General features: G+C 37.1%; 1 protein-coding gene across 1 annotated transcript in view; it reads right to left on the minus strand.

The window, feature by feature from the left end:
• LOC118917210 (testis anion transporter 1-like) overlaps nt 1-20,934 on the minus strand; it is a 77,184-nt gene extending 56,250 nt beyond the window's left edge. Inside the window, 4 exon segments of the mRNA XM_057493771.1 lie at nt 989-1,170; nt 2,620-2,736; nt 15,603-15,742; nt 20,750-20,934. Of these exon segments, the coding sequence (XP_057349754.1) occupies nt 989-1,170; nt 2,620-2,736; nt 15,603-15,742; nt 20,750-20,934 (624 nt within the window).
• Nucleotides 20,935-22,290: the final 1,356 nt, after the last annotated feature.

The raw sequence follows: 22,290 nt of genomic DNA on the forward strand, positions 1-22,290 counted from the left end.
AGCACAGATTCTGGAGGTAGACAACCCTGAGCCTGACTCCCAGTTTGGGATCTTGGGGCTCTGTGACTTTGGGCAATTCACTTGATCTCTTTATATCTTTGTTTCCTTAAAATAAGGAACATGGTAATACCTACCCTCATACTGGAGATTGCTGTGAGGATCAAATAAGATAATACGAGTGCTTTGAACAGGGACTAACACATAGCAATCAATGTTAGATATTAACGAGTTAAGATTTCTTTTTTTTTAATTTAATTTTTTATTTTAGATTATTGTGGATTAATATGCAACTGTAAGAAACAATACACAGAGATCTGTTACTTCTTTACCCAGTTGTTCCCAATTGTAACATCTTGCAAATAGTACAATAACACTGACATCCACACAGGATACTGACATCCACACAGCCAAAATACAAAATAATCCCATCACCACAAAGATCCCTCCTGCTGTCCTTTTATAGCACCTTCACTTGCCTCTCACCTCCCATCACCACCCCCAACCCCTTCCCCCTACCTAAATCCCTACCCTTAACCCATGGCAACAACTAATCTCTTCTCCATTTCTGTAACTTTGACGCTTCAAGAATTTTACACAAAAGGAATCATCAGCATGTAAACTTTCCTGTTTTCAATTTCATTCATTTTTTTCTCTTCATTATTTCCTAGCTCTTGAGGGGGGAACTTAAATGACTGAGACTTTTTGTTTCTTCTACTATATATTTTAGTGCTATAAATTTCCCTCTCAGCACTGCGTTAACTGTGTCCCACGAACTGGTATGTTTTATTTTCACTTACTCCAGTGTATTTTTTTTTAAGTTCCTTTGAGACTTCCTTTTTGACTTATAGATTATTTATAAGAATATTGTTTAGTATCCAAATATCAGGAGATGTTAACTGTTATAATATTACTAAGTTTTAGTTTTACTCCACTGTGGTCAGCAAATACACTGATTTCTTCTTCAGGGGTTCGGAGAGTCAGATCCTACCTGAATAATTCCTGTCAGGAAAGTTGTGGATGCCACCACGCTCAAGGATTTGTTATAGGCCTCAGAGAAGAAGGGGCTAGAAAAATCATCCTTGGTGAACGTTCCCAGTACCAGGCGGCCACCGTTGAATGGGTGCAACCTCAGGACACTGATCATCAGAGCACTCACAAGGAAGAAGGAACCTGTGAAAGAAGATGTTTAGGCAGAAGGTGAGGTTTTAACTCCAGGTGAACTAACAGATATTGACAAAAGCAAGGCAGAGTCTGACATTTTGTCCCTGATCTGAAGAACTTTTCTTATTTGAATGTGGTCACTGAGATGTAAGAAAGAGTAGGGAAAGGACTCTGGCTCTACATACTGTGAACTCCTCATAGACTTTAGATCTTGGTGGTCCAGGTATTAACCTCTTTGTATTATGAGAACGTGGACTGAGATTCAAAGAGAAATTGACTGGAAATGTGGATCAGTAGGGTTCAGCCACTGTGCCTGCTCTTAGAGATGGTGAAAAGGAGATGGTGGTGGAAGGATGAGAAAACAAAGCTAATAAATAATAATAAGGAAAATAATAGCTAAGACTTATAAAGGATGTATGAGGTGCAAAATGACACTGAGTTAAATCTGTTTCAAATAAATTCATTTAGTCCTTCCTCATTTCAACATACTCACATACAGAAGCAAAGGCAAATCTTACCATTAAACTACTTAACAGAAACAAACCTCTAATAGTCCTTATTATCAGTATTTGGAAATGATTGTGATGTGGCCTGGGAACTTGGAAATATGGGGACAAAATTGATCTCTCAATATCCAAACATAAAATCAACACATAATAGTAAAGATATGTGATAACTGTCGTTAAAAAGGCGGAGTAGCACTCCATATCTAGAAGAATGGGATAGTAACTGGACTAAATACAAACATGTATCTGGAGAAAGAGTGTGTCAGACTAAATGGTCAATGTTCGTTGTATGGTCAGTTGTCCAGTAGGGAAGCACAGAAGGCACTTCACTGAGTGAATGTTGGCAGTCCTTTCCAACACCGAGGGCATCTTTTGGTTTGATTTCTAAGCAGGTATACCTGGGTGAAATAAGTGTGCAGATTATGTGAACTTTAACTAGTTTGGTCATCGTAATAGTCATTTCTAATTATAAATTAGGAGACGGACTTTAGACTCAGGGAAGGAAAGTGTTTATCCTGTGGAGTGCTTTGATTACTAGGACAGTATTTTCTTATTGTAAATTACTAAACTGACATGATTATTATAAATCAGCCCTATAGAGTTTAGTTATTATGGGTCTGGCTGAATGATGACAAATTTGTTTCTCCATTTTCTGGCTTGAGGGCAGTCAGATTCCAATGTATAGTAATTTCACCAAGGGAAGTACCTCTGTCCTTTAATTTCTTTGGGAAACAGCTTGCTGTCCTGTTTTTCTGGTGGTGACATTCATAATAACACAACTTGAAGTGTTCGATTTATAAAATCTGCACACTACCCCTATGCATAGAATGTCTGTCTTCTGCCTCCATTCTTTCTACCTTGGAACAGAGCTTTAATTTGGGTTCCTTAGCAATAAGCAAATGATTGAGGTGGAGACTTCATCCACCTCCTGTGGTTCCAATGCTGAACTCACCAATGGACATTTGATGGCATGATCCAAAAATTACATAAATTACTGAAGAACAGAAGGCTGCATAAGAGACACTGAGAGGAGGAATCAGTTGCCTTGCCAGCAAACTATACATCAGGACTGAAAAGCAAAATAATTTAAGTAAGAAAAGTTAGGCTGGCTTTTAAAAGTCACCTTAAATAAAAACTATAAAGAATACTTAAAATAAAAATGATCCATGTCTACACCTGCCTGAGTGTGGTAATAGTATCCCTTGGCATACAGCCATTAATTAGTATGTTTTATTTATTTTCTCCTTTAATACCTAGCTTCTCTTCCACATGCTTTCACACCTTAATTCTAAATCACAGGCTTACCCGCCTTTCATTTCAAAGTCCTCATGCTAATCATGGAAAGCAAATACCACAGCAAAGAGACCTCCAATCCCAACAGCACAGAAGCAGCCCCACTCCAACCCCAGTCTAGTACACAAAGGCCCTGGGAATCCTCCAGGCCTGGAGATAAATCTGGAGAGCAAGGCAAGAATCACACCGACTGACTTGACTCCAAGTTGGTATGTGCTCTCTGTCCTCCACATGCCAGTCACTCCAGTCTCTTCCTTCAGCATCTTCTTCAATACTTACTTTTTTTCTAAGGAGCACCATGAGAATTTGGAAGTTTTGAAGCAAATAGATTAAGATGCACGGTACCATCCTTTTGTGTCTCAAGCCCACAGCTCCTGCCCTGAGGCCTCTCTTCAACTTATACCAGTGTGCTCATCTGAATTCACTTAAGAGTCCAGTGAGTCAATTTATTGTCTTAGACAAGCAAGGCTCTTTTTTATGGAAAAGTTCAAACATACGCAAACACGGAGTATAATGAACTCTCATGTACCCATCACCAACTTCAACGATGTCCCAGTCTTGTTTCATCTATGTCCCCACTCCTCTTCCATTCCATATTATTTTGAAACAAATCTGACATTGAAGCACTTCATCTGTACATATTTCAGTACATGTCTTTAAAAGAAGACCTTCTTTAAATTTAACTACAATATCATCATCATATCTAAGAAATTAATAATGGTTCTACAACATTATCAAAGATCTGGTCAATGTTTTATAGCATCTTACTATGCTGATGAACAGTGATTACAATGGGGTTGTTGGGGGGACTTGATAATACGGGTGAATGCTGAAACCACAATGTTGCTCATGTGAAACCTGCGTAAAATTGTATATCAATGATGCCTTAATTTAAAAAAAAGATGCGGTCAATATTCAAATTTCCCTGCTCATTTTATAAATGGTTGTTGTGGTATAGGGCTTCTAAGATGATCTGTAGTCACTGATTGGTATTTGTGCTCTTGTGTGATCCCTACCTTATAAGTGTGGGATGAATATAGTAACTTGCTTTTAATAAATAGACAACAACAAAAATAATAGGATGTCACTTTTGGGAGTAGGTTGCAAGAAGACTATGGCTCCTGTCTTGATTGTTCTTGGGCTTCTCTATGTCTTTCACTCTGGTCATCAGCTACCAAGGGTTTGTGACCTACACAATCCTACAGAGTTCTGGGCTCAGAAGGCTCCACACTAGTGCCCTTTTCTGACAATCTTGAAATTCTGAATAATTTTTGAACTAGGGGCTCTGCATTATCATTTTACACTGGGCCCCGTATATGTATTTGGTCCTGCCAGCTGCCACGTTGCAAGCATGGAGAGGTTTACATGGTGAGCAGCGCAGGCCTGCCAGCAATCACAGGAGTCATGAGCCCAGAAGCTGATCCCCCAACCTCAGCACAGCCTTGAGATGACTGACAGCTTGACTAAAACCTCATGAGAAACATTGAGCCGCAGGTATGGTGGTTTGGGTGCGATCTTTAAAAAAATTATTTGCTATCATATGTTATACTTTCTTTTACAGTCTTTTGTGTTTAGGTCAGGACTCAGATAAGGCCCTCACATTGGCTGACATGTCTTTTAAGTCTTGTTCTCCTTCCACATTTTTTTCCTAAACAAGGCTCCCACTGATTGCAAGGAACAGAAAACCTGCTCAAAGTAGCATAAGCAAAGTAGGAAATTTATTAAGAGTACAAACAGCTTTTGGGCCTCATCAGAAACTGAAACTGGCACTAAAAAGGCCTCAGGACCCAAGGCGTCTAGCTCCCTGTTCTCTTTGTCTCCAGGCTTGCATGGTCTCCTGTCTTTATTTCCAGATTGTAGCTACTATGAGCAATACTGCTCTGAGTATTCTTTTACATGTCTCCTGGTATATGGATGTATAAATTCCTCAAGATTATATCCCCCAAAACATAGCTGCTGGGAATTTACCAGAAAATGCCAAACTGTTTTCCAAGTGGCTGTACAATTTACACTCCCACAAACACTGTATGACTGTTCCCATTATCCACAACTGCATTAGCAAATGATACTGTCAGATTTTTTATTTTAGTGTGTATGTGTTAGTGTGTAACTCACTTCAGTTTTTACTTTATTGATAACTGATATTGTTGATCAATCTTAGTGAATTGTTTCCTTCAAGATTTGTGGGCACATGCATGCATAATATAAATTATAGATTTGAGTCATTTTATGGTGTCTTTGAATAAACTGAAGTTCTTAACTTTTACTTAATTCAGTTTCTCAGTCTTTTCCTTTTAGGCTGGTGCTTTTTGGTCTCGTTTGGGAAATCATTTTCTACCTCAAGATCATGAAGATATTCTTCTATATTACTCCAAAAAAATCTTTATTGTTTTACCTTTCACATTTAGGCCTTTACCAAGAACAGATTTTTGTGTATGGTGTGAGGTAGTGGTCTAAAAATTGTTTTTTTCATGTAAGTGTCCAATTATTTGACATTATTTGTTAAAAACTCTCATATAAGCCATGCAACTTATATATGGGTGACTCATTTATTGGCCTAATTGTCTATCTCTGTGATACCATACTGTTTCAATTACTTTTTATAGTAATTACCTTAGTAATAGTTTTGATAATTTAGTAATCCCTACTTTTATTGTAAAATACAGCATACATGAAGTACATTAAAATAGACATTAAGCTTAATAAATATTTATAAAATAAATACTGTGTTAACACCACTAGGTCTCTGATCACAACTACATCTCTTCCCACAAAGGAATTTATTATTTTGTCTTGTTTTTGCTTTTCTTTATAGTTTTACCACTAGTGTACGTATCTCTAGCAATATAGATACCACTTTTGAACTTTGTATTAATGGCATTAAACTGTATGCTAAATTTTTATTTCTGCTCCTTTTGCTAAATGTTACATATACAGGCATACTTTGTTTCACTGTGCTTTATTGCACTTCATAGATATTGCATTTTTCACAAATTAAAGGACTGTGGTGTCCTGGCACTGAGGCGGTCTATTGACACCATTTTCCCAACAGCATTTGCTTACTTTGTGTCTCTGTGTCACATTTTGGTAATTCTTGAAATATTTCAAACATTTCCCATTATTATTATGTTTGCTGTGGTGCTCTGTGATCAGTGATCTCTGATGTTACTATTGTAATTGTTCTGGGGTGTCACAAACCATATCCATATAAGATGGTGAACTTAATTGATAAATGTTGTCTGTGTTCTGACAGCCTGACCAAATGGCTATTCCCTTATCTCTCTCCCTCTCTTTAGGCCTCTCCGTTCCTCAAACCCAACAATATTGAAATTAGGCCAATTAATAACCCAACAATGGCCTCCAAGTGTTTGAGCGAAAAGGAAGAGTTGCACACTTTAAACCAAAAGCTAGAAATGATTATGCTTAGTGAGTAAGGCATTTCAAAAGCCAAGATAGGCCAAAAGCTCCTGTGTCAAACAGTTGGGCAAGCTGTGAGTGCAAAGGAAAAGTTCTGGAAGTAAATTAAAACTGCTACTCCAGTGAACATACAAATGAAAAGAAAACAAAGCAGCCTTATTGCTGTAATGGAGTAAGTGTGAGTGGTCTGGATGGAAGATCAAACCAGCTGCAACATTCCCTTAAGCCAAAGCCTAATCCAGAGCAAGACCCTCACTCTCGTGAATTCTATAAAGGCTGAGAGAGGTGAGGAAGCTGCAGAAGAAAGGTTGAAAGCTTGCAGAAGTTGGTTCGTGGGGTTTAAGGAAAGAAGCTGTTTCTATAACATCAAGGTGGAAGGTAAAGCGGCAGGTGATGATGTAGAAGCTGTAGCAAGTCATCTAGAAGATCTAGCTAAGATAACTAATGAAGGTGGCTACACTAAATAACAGATTTTCAACGTAGACAAAACAGCTTTATATTGGAGGAAGATGTCATCTAGGAGGAGAGGAGAGAAGCAGAGTCAATGCCTGTTTTCAAAGTTTCAAAAGACAGTCTGACTCTTTTGTTAAGGGCTAATGCAGGTGGTGACTAAATTGAAGCCATTGCTCATTGACCTTTCTGAAAATCCCAAGAATTATGTGAAATCTACTCTGCCTAGATGATAGCACATCTGTTTATAAAATGGCTTACTGAATATTTTAAGCCCATTGGTGAAACTTACTGCTCAGAAAAAAAATTCCTTTCAATATGTTACTACTCATTAACAATGCACCTGGTCACCCAAGAGCTCTGATGGAGATGGACAACAAAATTAATGTTTTCATGCCTGCTAATACAACATTCATTGTGCAGACCATAGATCTAAGAGTAACTACTTTCAAGTCTTATTTAAGAAATACATTCATAAAGTTATAGCTGCCATAGATAGTGATTCCATTGATGGATCTGGGAAAAGTGAATTGAAAATCCTCCGGAAAGGATTCATCATTCGAGATTCTTTAAGAACTTCAATGATTCATGGGAAGAGGTCAAAATACCAATATTAACAAGTTTGGAAGTTGATTCCAACCGTCATGGCTGACTTTGAGGGGCTCGATACTTCAGTGGAGGAAGTAAGTGCAGATGTGGTGGAAATAGCAACAGAACTAGAATTAGAAGTGGGGCCTGAGGATGTGATTGAACTGCTGCATCTCATCAAACTAGAACGGATGTCGAGTTAGCTGCTGCTTATGGATGATCAAAGAAAGTGGTTTCTTGAGATGGAATCTCCCTTTGGTAAAGATGCTGTGAAGATGGTTGAAATAACAATAAAGGATTTAGATATTCCATACACATAGTTGATAAAGTGACAGCAGAGTTTGAGAGGATTGACTGATTTTGAAGGTTTTTACTGTGGATAAAATGCTATCAAACAGCATCTCTTGTTCAGAGAAATCATTCATGAAAGGAAGAATCAAATGGGTGGCAAACTTCATTGTTGTCCCATATTAAGAAATTGCCACAACCACCCCAACTGTTAGCACCCACCACCCTGATCAGTCAGCAGCCATCAACACTGAGGCAAGACCCTCCACCAGCAAAAGGATTACACCAGCAAAAAGATTACAACTAGCTGAAAGCTCAGGTGCCAAAAAAGCTAATGCCTTTTTTAGGAATAAAGCATTTTAAAATTAAGCTATGTACATTTTTAAAGGCATAATGCTATTGCACACTTAATAGACTCTTAATAGTGGGTAAATGTGACTTTTATATGCTCTGGAAAACAAAGAAATTCATTTGACTAGCTTTATTGTGATACTTGCTTTATTGTGGTGGTCTGGAACAGAAAACACAGAATCTCTGAGGTAAGCCTGTATAAGGGTCCTCCATATTGTGGTGAGTTGCTTGAGACTGCCCATCTTTTGTGTATTCCAATATATGCATATTTATTTATTCCTTCTACTTTTGATGGACATTACCTTAAACAATATAGCTTTATATTAAGTCTTGATGGCTGGAGGAGCAAGTCTTTCCATGTTGTTCTTGTTCAAAAGAATTTGACTGTTAGTTTTTTGCACTTATACATGCATTTTACAATCTGCTTATAATGTTCCATTAAAAAATTCTGTTGAGATTCACATTGATATTGTAATGAAACTATAAATCTATTTTGAGAGAACTGAGATCTTTAAATATTGAGTATTCTAACCCATGAATACATTATCATTCAATTAGTTTAGGTCCTCAGTTAATATAAGTAAAATGTAATTGCTCTATAGAGGTCTTGAACACCTTAGTTTCATTACAACTTATTTCATATTTTTTATGCTTTGGTAAATGGTATCTTTTAAAAAATTTCATTTCCTGCTTCCTCTAAGTATATAGGAATACAATTTATTTTTATACACTGATCTTGTATCCAGCAACCTTGATAAAATCTTATTAATTATATTAATTTATCTGTAGATTCTTTTGAATTCTCTACACAAAATAATCAACATCTATGAATAATGAAACTTTATTTCTAACTTTATAATCTTCATGCCTTGTATTTATATTTCTTGCCTTAATACACTGTCTATTAATTCCAACATATTGAATAGACCTTGTTTACCCTTGATAAGCAATATGTAGCATGAAGAGGAAGTCTTTTGAAATGTAGGATTTCAGGTAATTCACCAACATAGAGAACTACTTGGTAGGCTGAGAACTAAGTTGTCTAGTCTCAGTTAAACTTAGGTTGTGGAGAAATAGAGGGAAACCAAGTTTCCAAATTTCCGACACCTTAGACATTTAAAAAATTTGAATTAATTTTAGAGTTACAGACAAGTTACAAAAATAATAGTTTCCTTATATCCCTTACCTAGTTTCCCCTAATGTTAACATTTTATATAATCATAGCATATTATCAGAATATGGAAATTGACAATAGGAATGAACTAAACAAGAGACTTTATTTCAATACCTTCAGTTTTCCCACAAATTTCCTTTTTCTGTTCTAAGATTCTATGCAGAATCCTACCTTCCATTTAGTTGTTATTTCTACTTAGTCCTGCAATCTGTAATAGTCCCTTATTCTTTACTTGCTAGTTCTTGACTTTGACACTTTGGAAGAGTATTAATAGACTGGTTGTTTTATAACTATTTTGTATTTGTTTGTATATAGAATACTGTAGAATATTACAGAAATGATGTCCTTCATAGTGTATCTTATCACAAGATTTATGATCTCCATATGTCTTACTACTGGTGATGATATAGCATTGATCATCCGGTAAGGTGGTTTCTCCCAGGTTCTCTACTGTAAAGTATTGGAGCAGTTAATAAATATCTTCAGGAAGATATTTTGAAACTGCAAATCCCATTGCATAGTTTGTAAACTTTCACCCACTAATTTTAACATCTTCAGTGGATTGTATCTATAAGAATTAAATTACTGTGGTGTTTCCCTAACGGTGATTTTCTATTTTCTTTTATATTTATGAGTTGGAACTTTACTATAAGGTAGATCTAGCACCCTTTTTATGTCTTCACCATGTAGTACTTTTGTTTCATTTGAAGAAAATGATTAAGTTGTTAGATCTGCCTATTCAAATGTAAGGAATAATTTTGAATTATTTACACTAGAAATTATTTCATTATTCACACTACTTAAAATAGTACACCATTCCTTAGTCAGTTAGCAAGAGTGCTTAGATTTATTAATTCATATAGTTATATAATTACTGTTAATCAACAAACATTTTGAGTACCTACTACATGCTAGATACTATGCTGGGTGCTAGGTGTACTGACACATCTGAATGTCGTTTCTATTTTGTTACCAAATTACACTGAATGACTTGATAATTTAGCAATGGGATGTCCTCAAATTGTGACCATAAATGAAGGAACTCTGTTAAAAGTGGGAGTCAGTAGAGGACTCACGGTTAAAGCATCAGCGCCAAGAGTTCAGGTCTCTCATTTCAGCACCACAGGAATGCTCTAGAGACTTTGATACTTTCCTAGAAGTGAATGTATGCACACAAATGGATCATTTTGATATGTAGCTGCCACATGGAAATTGTAAAAGGTACTCCTTTAATCTGGGAACCAAGGCTAATTCAATATTTGGAAATTAATCAATGCAATCAACCATATTAACAGCCAAAAGAGAAAAATCGTATTATCATAGCCATATGTGCTGAGTCAAAGCATTTGACAAAATACAACATCTGCTAATGATAACTCTCAAACAGATGGAAACTCCCCCCACCTAATAAATGGCACCTATAAAAACCCTACAGCTAACATCATACTTAATGGTAAAATATTAAATGCTTTCCCCCCAAGATTAAGAAGAAGGCAGGATTGTCTACTCTCACCACTCTTACTCAATAGGGCTGGAGGTTTCAGCTGTACAATAAACAAGAAAAAGTCATAAAAGCCATTCATATTAGAAAGAAAGAAACATCCTTATTCACAGATGACATGATTGTCAATGTAGTACACCCCAGGGAATCTACAAGATTCTTAGAACTAATAAGTGAGTTACAGGATACAAGCTGAATGCACAAAAACCAGTCATATGTCTATATGCAAACAATGAACAATTGGAAACCAAAATGTTTTTAATTGCTATATACAGTATCTCCTCCAAAATGATCTGTATGCTGAAAACTACAAAGGTGATGAAAGAAATCAAAGGCCTAAATAAATGGAGAGCCATACTGTGATGATGGATTGAAAACAACATAATAAAGATCAATTTTCCCCAAAGTGATCTATCGATTTAATGTAACAAATGTCAAAATCTCAGTAAGACTTTTTGTAGATATAGAGAAGGTGATTCTAAAATTTATATGGAAGAAAAGATATAACAATTTTAAAAAAGAACAAAATTTCCAATGTTTTACTTAAAATACTATCCAATTTTGAGACTCTTTATAAAAGATTACAATAAGCAAGACATGACCTTGGCAAAGGGATGACCTCATGGATCAGGGGAACAGAATAAAGAGAGTTCAGAAATAGACCCACAAAAATATGGCTATTTGAACTTTGCCAAAAGGGTAAGAACAATTCAATGGATGATAGCCTTCCTTAAAAATGATGTTGATGATGAAATAAAAAATAAACTTTGACCTAAATTGCACACCTCATATAAAGATTAACTCAAAATGGATCATAGAGCTAAATGTAAAACATAAAGGAAAAAACATAGGAGAAAATCTTTGTGACCTGGAGTTTAGGTGAACAATTCTTATGTATGATAGGAAAAGCACAATCCATAAAAGGAAAAAAAAATTGACAAATGGGACTTAACTATTTATTAAAAAATTAAAACCTTTTGCTTTATCAAAATCTTTTGCTTGTCAGAGCCAGAGACACTGTCAAGAAAATGAAAAGATAAGCATCAGACAAAGAGAAAATAGTTACAAGTCACAAATCTCATAAAGGACTTGCATCCAGAATATATAAAATATTCCCCCAAATTAACAATAAGAAAAAAACTTCCAGTAACAAAGTAGGCAAAGGACTTGAGCAGGCACTTCACCAAAGAGATATGAGGATAGCAAATAAGGACATGAAGAGATGTTCAACCTCATGAGCCATTAAGAAAATGAAAATTGAAACCATGATAAGATACCACTGCACACAACTCCTAGAATGGCTAAAATAAAGGATACTAGAAACTAGAACTCAGCAAAATTAAAAATTTTTAATTTTCCTCTGTAAATACTCTGGTAAGAGGATGAAAAGGCTACAGACTGGGAGAAAATATTTGTAAAACACAGAAGACAAAGGATTAATATCTAGAATATACAAATAACTCAAAGTTCAACAGTAAAATGAAAACAATCCAATTAGAGTAACAGCAAAAGACAAAAAGAGCCATTTCGTTAACACATATAGATATAAAATTAGCATATGAAAAGACAGTAAACATCACTACCCATTAGAGAAATGCAAACTGAAACCACAGTGAGATCTCACCAGGCACTTACTAGAATGTCTAACATAAAAAGTAGTGACACACTGGTTAGCCAGAGACGGGTAAGATTCCTCAAGGGAGGAACAACCTAAGACAGGCACAGTCGCAGGGGGGCCATCAGGTGAGAAATTGGGGATCAACAGAGGTGAGGCTTAGAACCTCACCCCCCCTGTTCTGAGAGAAATCTTCTGCATACGTGGATGTTTTATTGCCCTGGTCTAGCTTGGATTAACACATAGTCTACAGGCACACACCTGATCATCTACACTTGCTCTCTTACAACACTAAACTATGTTTTCTACCTTTATCTTGTATCTACCTACCACTTCAGCATTTTATTAAAAATAATAATAATAAAGAGAGAAATGTGGTATCCACATATAAATCAAGTATAAAAATCAAATGAGTATTCATAGTTGAACTGACTGTTTAGAGTTCATAATGCATGAGCAAAACCGAAAGTTTCTGTGATGACTGCCCTTGTACTGTTCACTATGTAACTTATTCATTATGTAAGAATTTGTTCTCCATGTAAGAACTTGTTTGTTATGCCTCAGAAGATTGGAGACTGACGAAAATTAGGCTTGGGGTGGATTAATGATTGTGCATTGAGCATTGACTCCCCTATACAGAATTTTATTGTTGTTAACAACCATTTGATCAATAAATATGAGAGATGCCCTCACAAAAAAAAAAAAAAAAAAAAAAAAAAAAAGGACAGACTTCCAATGGTAAAATAAATAAGTAACCGGGATGTAATGTATAGCATAAGGAATATAGTCAAGATATTGTAATAGCTTGGTAGGGTGATAACTGGAACCTAGAATTATGTATATAAATGTTCTACCACTGTGTTGTACACTTGAAACTAATGTAATGTAATACTGTGCGTCAACTACCCTTCAATAAAAAATAATTATTTAAAAAAAAAAAAAAAGTAGTGACACCACCAAATGCAGAGCAACTGGATCACTCATAGGTTGCTGGTAGGAATGTAAAATGATGCAACCACTGTGGAAAACAGCCTGGCAGTTTTTTAAAAGAACTAAACATGCAATACTACATAATCCAACAATTGTACTCCTGGACATTTATCCCAGAGAAATGGAAGACTGTGTTCACTAACCTACACACAAATGTTCATAGCAGTTATTTTTGTAGTAGTCCCAAAGTGCAAATGATCCAGATGTCCTTCAAGGGTGAATGTTTAAACAAACTGTGGTGCATCCACACCATGGAATACTACTCAGCAATAAAAAGGAATAAACTATTGATATACCAACAACCAAGATGAGTCTCCAGAGAATCATGATGAATTTTTAAAAGTCCCCTAAGGTATATATTGTATGACTCCATTTATATGACATTCTTGAAATGACAACATTATAGAAATGAAGACCAGATTAGTGGTTGCTATAGATTAAGGAGGGTATGGGGAGTGGGGAGAGGCAGGTGGGGATGACTGAAAGGGCAACACGAAGGATCCTTGTGGTAATGGGAATGTCCTGTATCTTGTATCCATGTTAATATCCTGGTTGTAAGATTAAACTACAGTTTTGCAAGATGTTACTGTTGGGAAGTGGGTAAAGGACACAAGGAATCTCTCTGTCGTTTCTTGTAAATGCATGTTAATCTGTAATTATCTCAAAATGGAAAGTTTAATTGAAAAATACTGACAATATTAAGTGCTGACAAGGGTGTGGAGGAACTGGAATTCTCATACATTGCCACTGGGAATGTAAAATGGTAGGTACAGTCCCTCTGGAAAAAAGTTTGGTAGATTCTTATGAAGTTAAACATACACTTACCATATGACCAAAAATACCACTCCGATGTATTTACGTTAGGGAAATTAAAACTATATTCACACAAAATCCTGTATGTGAGTATTCATAGCAACTTTGTGATAACCAAAAACTGGAATCAAAATGTCCATCAATGAATGGATAAACAAACTGTGGTACAGCCGTACAATGGTATTACTCAGCAATCAAAAGGAACAAACTTGATGCACATAGCAACGTGAATTGATTTCAAAGACATAATGCTGAATTAAGGAAGCCAGCCTTCTAAAGTTACATACAGTCTGAGTCCATTCATAGAAGACAGAACGATGGGGACGGGCCAGGTGTTAGAGGTCAGGGTAGGATGTGACTACAAAGGAATGGCCCAAGAGAGTTCTAGGGCTGATGCAACTGTTACATATCTTGATTGTGGCGGTGGTTACACAAATCTGGACATGTGTTCAAATTCATAGAACTATATACCAAAGGGGAAAAAAAAGTCAATTATACTGTAAGGCAATTAATTTATCTTTTAAAAAGCAATTCCTTTTCTCCAGCTAACAGTCTTGTGCCACAGTGGCATCATAGGTACTGCCTGCCCCTGTGGTTGGCCTCTTTTGTGGTTTGCATGACCTGTACAATCACAAGTCTCAATCCTGCCTAGAAGAATAGAGGAATAGAGGTGTTTAGACTTTGTAGGGAATTGTGAACTACTGTGAGAAAAGGATCAACAGAATCCTTTCTCTTTCTCTGTGGATAAATTTGATCTTGGGTTAACTTTCTAGCTCTGTTTCTCTGGAAACCTGATACCTGTGGAATGTCAGTTGTGTTACTAGCCAACACTGGTTGGGGTAAAAATGAGCCTGATTAGTATACTCTGTACCAGGAAGACTGTGAACAAAAGATAAATACCCAGGGGGAAGCTCTAGCTTTGAGCTCTCTGACCACAGTGACTCTTGTAACTGGGCATGTTGGCTGTGGGACTCTGGAAGCAACAGTTGTGGTAATTACAAGAGATGTTGGTTCCTATTTGGGAAATGAAGCTTCTAAAGCCCAGAGAGCTCCCATACTTATCTGTGTGGTCTTGTTGTCTTATATCTTAACTGCCACTTGGAAGACCAAAGAGTAGTCCCTGAACTGCTCTGTGTGTGACTTGCTGAAGAGATGCTAGCATGCTGTTTCCTTTCCTTCACCTTTCTAAGTAAAACCAATGCTAAGTGAGGTCTGTTGTAGTCATGTGACTATGAAAAAGGACCATGAGTAGGCATTGCAAGTACTCGCAAAAGAATTCAGAAACTAAACTGAGTCTTTTGGAACCACCTTGGAAGAGTTAGAAATTTGGCAGGGAGGGGAACAAGTGATAATGATGTGAATAGAATTCACACAGCACAAGTGATTTTTACTCTGGGCAAGTGGACGAGGTCTGATATATTACTTATAGGTGAAAAGGCTTAGAATCTTCCTTACCTTGGGGAACTTGCACAATGCCAACACTTATACCAGCAAGTAAGTCTCCAAGGAGCCACTCCTTGCATCGATACAAACACATCCATTCTAGGAAGGGAAAGGTCATAAGCATGCATCTTAGGAACTTCTGCCACGAGCAGCTGTGAGAAAGAAAAACAGACTTGATTAGGTTCTCCAAAGAAAAAGCCCACATAGCCAGGGAAAAGCACAGTGCACACTTCTTCTTCCCATATAGCAGCACTTTTGACATTTTGATATATTGGAGTGGAGGATTCTTTGTTGGCGGGCAGTCCATGCAGGATGTTTAATAGCAGCCCTGTCTCTACTCATTAGATGCCAGTAGCACCCCTTCCCCAAGTTGTGACAACCCAAAGAGTCACCAGACATTGCCAACTAAATTGACTCTAGTTGAGAACCATTGCCATTATATGACAAGAACTAAGTCCAGCGTTCAAAGCAGGTCCGTGTTTCTACAGGATGTTTGGAAAGAATTAAACCTACCCATTTCCCAGTACGAAAATGGGGCTGTTACTGCTTTCTCTTGATAAGGACAGTTTTTTGAGATGTGATATTGGTGGGTGGTGGGGCAATTAGCACATTCACATAGTTCCCACATACTAAAATTTTTACAGAACATTAATTCTATGTGGCTTTGGCCTATAAGTTGTAGTAATTTGTAGAAAATATAGAATATGTTCTATATTCCATTTTAAGGAGTTAGCCATGAAAAGAAAAAGAAAAGATGAAAAACGATAAAATAAGGCTTTATTATCCTTTAACTCAGTAGATCTCAGTCAGAAGCAGTTTTGTTTTCCAGGGGCATGTAACAATGTCTGGAGACATTTTTGGTTGTCACAGCTGGGTGAAAGGGTGCTACTTGTATCTAACGAGTAGAGACCAGGGCTGCAGCGGACTCCCCTACAATGCATAGGACAACCCCGTATAGGAAACAATTTTCTGACCAAAGCATCAGTGATCCTGACCTTGAGAAAACCTTTTGATCACCTAAAACAGCAGAAACATCACAAATCAATCAATCAACAACACTAATTTGTTTTTAAATTGAGTTTTGCTGCTTACATTTTAGTATGGGCTGAAAGCAAAGAGTCTGAAGATTTTTTCATATATGAACTGTAGTTGTATATTTGACAATAGCAGTAAATATAATGTGAGTGTGTGCAAGGCTAAAATGTGTGCTCAGAAAAGAATTTCGCATATGTTTGACTCACACAACTGTGAGTGCTATTATCTCTGAGGGAACGAAGGCCAAATAAGTGTAAATGATTTTGCCAAGGTCAGAGTAGCGAATGTGGGCAGAGCTGGGGCTAGAAACCAGGGCTTCTGATTCCTAGTTCAGTGTTCCATCCACTCTATTACCACCACAATGACTATTGACCGCTGTTAAAGTCTGCTCAGGAGGCAGGAGCAAGACCATTGGCTTGGAAGGAAGGCCACATCGCTATTTTTGTGAGAGCCCTCGTGTGTTAGGCAGGTGCGCAGAGTGTGATTTCCAATTATGGCCCTCTCTCGGGGAGGGGAGAGCATGGCATTGGGAAGAGATGTTCTTTCATCTGATCCGGTCTCCCCTTCCCTTCACGTGCCACCATCGGCAGTCCTCAAAGCTCTTTGGCGTGGCAAAAATCACAGTGGACAAGGAATGATGAGGATCTAAGACTAAAAGGAATCAAGGGAGGAGTCAGAGGGATGGAAATTGCAGCCAGTGGGGGAACAACACAAGCATTTTGATGAATCTAGATTTTAGTTAAGGCATCTTAAAAGTGAGGCACGTAAGAGTCAATGGGAAAACAGGAGATTTTGACAAGAAAGGGAGTATTTGTTGTTAACTAAAAGGGACAAAATGAGGAAAGAGACGAATGAGGTTTTCTGCAGAAAGGAAGAGATGGAGTTAAAAGTTTTTTTTGTTCCTACAAAAAAAAAATCCCCTTTTTATAGGGTGCTTTCGATTTACTAAGTGCTTTAGAAGTGCTCTTTAAATCCTCACAATCACCTTATGAGGTAGGTGTTGATATCATCCACATTTGACAGATGAGGAAACTGAGGCACAGTAGGACTGGATAGCTTACCTAAGGTCACTCAATTGGGAAGCAGCAGAACTGATTTAAAAGCAGGCAATCTGGGTTCTGAGTCTTGCTCCTGAACACAGTGTTGTATTACCTTTCAAGTTAAAATTCAGACGCGGATGTAACCGTGTTTTAGAAATAAGGAGTAAGAACTGCTGCAAAAGTCTATGAGGCAGAAGGGGTCAGACTTAAGAGGGTAAGGATAAGGCAGGTGGAGGGGAATTAGGCAGAAATTTCTTTGGTAGCACCTATTTATAATGAGATATATAAGTCAGGAGAAAACTATCCTTTGTAGAGACAAAGCCCAAGTGGCCCTCAAATATCCTCTTTGACATATGACCTCTGACCTGTCCGAAGCAGGAAAATGAGAGTGTGACATAGGACTCAGGAGGGACATCCAAGACCCCAACTTGCAAAAGGCAGGATATGGACAAAGCAGAATGCCTCAGAGAGAGGAAGGTCTGCAGTAGGGTCATGTGGAGGCCTTCCTCACTGGTCAGCCAACACATGCCAGTTGTGGGTGATAGATCAAGAGACCAGAGGGACTAACAAATCCAGAGTTGAGTGAGGACAACTTGAGCAATTAGGGTTAATATTATGATGTAGGTTACAAAGGATTCTTAATCTGAGGTCTATGAACCCCCAGGGGGTCTGAAGATAGAATTCGCAGAGGTATGTGAACTTATGAAAAATTATATCTTTATTTTTACTAACCTCTGAACTGAAATTTAGCATTTCCTTCATTGATGAACACTGACAACAAACCACAGTAGTCTCAGCAGAACTTGACATTGTCACCAATAGAAATCACAAATATTTTCATATTACATTAAAATTGCTATAGCTATCTTAAAATATCATTTATATTCATCAGTACTTGAAATTATGGTAGTTATTAGACCCATATTATTAAATAATATAAATTTATTATTTTCTTATTTTGTTAACTATATTTCAATATACCTGGTGTCTTTTATGATCCTATGTATTTTATGCATTACAAAAAATTCTGGCCAAGACCACTGAATGGTGGAAGAACAGTCTATTCCACAATTGTGCTGGGAAAATGGTTGCATGGAAAGAATTAATTCAAATCATTACTTCACACCATAAACAAAATTAACTCAAAATGGATCAAGGATCTAAATTTACGAGCTATAACTATAAAACTTTAGAAAAACAAAGGGGAAAATCTTCATGATCTTGGATTTCACAATAGTTTCTTAAATCTGACACCAAACTCACAGGCAACAAAAGAAAAAATAGATAAACTGTATTTCATTAAAATTAAAAGCTGTTGCACACCAAAGGACACTAGCAGCAGAGTGAAAAGATAAGTTACAGAATGGGAGAAAATATTTGCCAATCATATATCTGATAAGTGTTCAGTATCCAGAATATATCAAAAATTCCTACAAGTCAACTAGAAAAAGATAAACAACCTAATTTTAAAGAGGGCAAGAAGTAGATATTTCTCCAAAGAAGATACACAAATGACCAATAAGCACATGAAAAGATGCTTATCATATTTAGTTATTAGAGGAATTGCAAAAAAATAAATCCCAAACACAACAAGATACCACTTCACATCTCCTAGGATGGCTATATTAAAAAAATGGAAAATAACAAATGTTCTAGAGGATATGGAGAAATTGGAACAGCTGCACATTGGTGGTGTGAATGTACAAGTGTGCAGCCACTTTGAAAAAGTTTGGAAGTTCCTCAAAAAGTTAAATGGAGAAATACCTATGATCCAACAATTCCGTTTCCAGGTGTATATACATAAAATAATTGAAAACAGGGACTCAAATAGATAACACCCTCTGCCAGTATTCATGGTTGCATTAATCACAGTAGCCAAAAGGTGGAAACAATCCAAGTGTCCATCAACAGATGAACAGGTAAACAAAATGTGATATGAACATGCAATAGAGTATCATCAGCCATAAAATGAAATGAAGTATTGATCCATGCTACATGGAAGAACCTTGAAAACATTATGCTAAATGAAATAAACCAGACATGAAAGACAAATACTGTATGACTCTACTTCAATGAAATATTTAGAATAGGCAATTTATAGAGACAGAAAGTAGAAGGGAAGTTACCAAGGGATGGGGGAGGGGAAACTGGGGAGTTATTGCTTAATGGGTACACAGTTTCTGTTTGGGGTGATGAAAAAGGTTTGGAAACAGATAGTGGAGATGGTTGCACAATATAATGAATGTCATTAATGCTGTTGATTTATAAAACTTAAAAATGGTTGAAATGACCAATTTTATGTGTAAACATCTTACCACAATAAAAAAAGTAAAAAAAGAAATTCTGAAAAGAGTTTACCAGCGTTACCAGACTGCTAAAAGGGGTTCATAGCACAAACAAACAGGTTAAGAGCCTGTGAACTGTAGGACCTACATAGTCACACTGTCAGAGGTGGTGAGTTCTGCATTGATGACTATGACTACGAGTACTATGTTGACGCGGCTGGATATCAGGTTAGGAGGATCTCATTCTGCTTCCATTCATTAGTCCCCCATGGTTGCTATTTGTGTTGTTAGGAGACTGGTAATGGTGGTTAATCAAGCAAGGTACTTACTAAATACCATCCCTAGATGCTATGGGGGGCATCCAAGATCTTTATGCCCAAGAAGCTTACTGACAAGAAGGCATCATTCTGCTAATAAGTCAGACAAAGACAAATACCATATGCTCTCACTTATATGTGGAAGCTAAAAAACAAAACAAATGTACAAACGAACAAAGCAGAAATAAACTCATAAACACAGAGAACAGACTGGTGGCTGCTGTAAGGGAGGAGGGTGGGTGGGAAAAATAGGTGAAGACAATAAAGAGGCACAAACTTCCAATTTGGAAAAAAAAAGGTGCTACAAGACAAACCACATAAAAAACTCACACCAACAACAACAAAAGAGAAATTACATAGTAAACTAAGGATTCTGATGACAGGAATTCAGAGGAGGAAGACAGAAGTAGGCACCAAAGGGGGCAGGTAGGGCTTTGGTGCTGCCTGTTTGGTGGCAGCTGAGTGATCTAGCATGCACGCACCGGCACTGCACACGGTGGCTGAAGGTGGTGATGTCGACGTCCAGGTTCCTAGAGGAAATGGCCTTCCTTCTGTGTTGCTGTTGGAAGGTCTCCTCATTGTTCACATCTCGCTTAACATCATATGTAAAAGAATTTTGCCCATATTTAGAGCTAAAACCCTGGATGCTTCTCTCCGGTTGCATCATTCCTGGTTGTGTGGGAAAAGATCAGATAAAAAAATCTAGATCCTCAGCATATTCTTATGGAAAAAAAATCCTAGTTTTGCATAATAAATTGCAGTTTTTGTCATGCACTATACAATTTTATACTAAAACCACCCTATAAAGAATGCACAGTATATATTATAATTTTCCAAATGCAGAAACCAAAGCCCAGAAATCTAAATGGCTTAACTTAAAACTTTTGTTTAATAATTAGAGTCAGGACTAGAATCCAAGTGTCCTGCTAGGAAGCCTAGTTTTCTTCATATTCAATTACGTTTCTTGGGAAATGACAGAGAAAAAAGTCAGTAGAATCACCAATTTTCACAGCAAATGCTAAGGTTTAGGTGGTCAGTACAGTGTCTTCTAACTCCTTCTCTATCTAAAATAGCACCCATCATTATTCTTTTACCTTGCCTTTTCTTCATAGCACTTGAAAGCACTTGATTGAATATTTTTCTGTCCATTGTCTTCTGTATTTAAGCTAAAATGTAAGCCCAAGAGGCAGGACTTTGTCCTTGGTTGTATCCCCAGGGCCCAGAACAGCGCCTGCTGCTCATCAGGCCCTCAACAAATATTTCTTGAGTGACTGTCAAGTATCCCGTTAATGGCATCATGCTGCAGCAGAGAAAACATGGCACAGGGTGTCAGAAGACTGGGGTTCTGGCCCTGGCTGTCTTTCTAACTTGCTAGACAATTGGGGGCAAGTGTCTTAGACCCGAGTTTCTGTTTCCTTGTCCATAAAAGGACATGAACAGGCCATGATCTCTAAGAGGCACATGAGGCTTTCAAAATCCATATTGTCCTGCTCTTTTAAGAGAATGAGAAGGAGGAGTTACTGGGGATGGATCCATCTCCGGGAGAAAGTAGGACCATTCTTGATGATCTGTGTTTCTGAATAATAAAAAAGGCATAAACTCAAATTCTCCCACATAAATGTGAAAAAAAGTATATATAGCTATATCACATAGCAATAAAAAATATAGATAAGCACTCAAATTATGCAGATTACACATAGTTCTTTTACAGGTGAGGCTGCAAACAAATTTAATATATCAGCAACTTCGTTCACCTTCAGAAGAACACGTATCATCATCAACATTTATAGAGCATTTCCATATACCAAGCATTGCACTAGATTTTTTTCATGAGCTATTTCATTTAATTTCCACCACAATCCTAGTACTATTATTATCCCTTCTTTACAGGGAATAAAACTGAGGTTTTCCAAAAAGCTAAGTAATTGGGCCACAGTTATATATTGTATTTTTACCCTCAAAGCATTGGATAGCAGTAGTGGGCTATACACTGTCTATGAACCAAAGATCACAAATTCAATAA

This window comes from Manis pentadactyla, chromosome 16 (assembly GCF_030020395.1).
Source record: "Manis pentadactyla isolate mManPen7 chromosome 16, mManPen7.hap1, whole genome shotgun sequence".
Classification (NCBI taxonomy): domain Eukaryota; kingdom Metazoa; phylum Chordata; class Mammalia; order Pholidota; family Manidae; genus Manis; species Manis pentadactyla.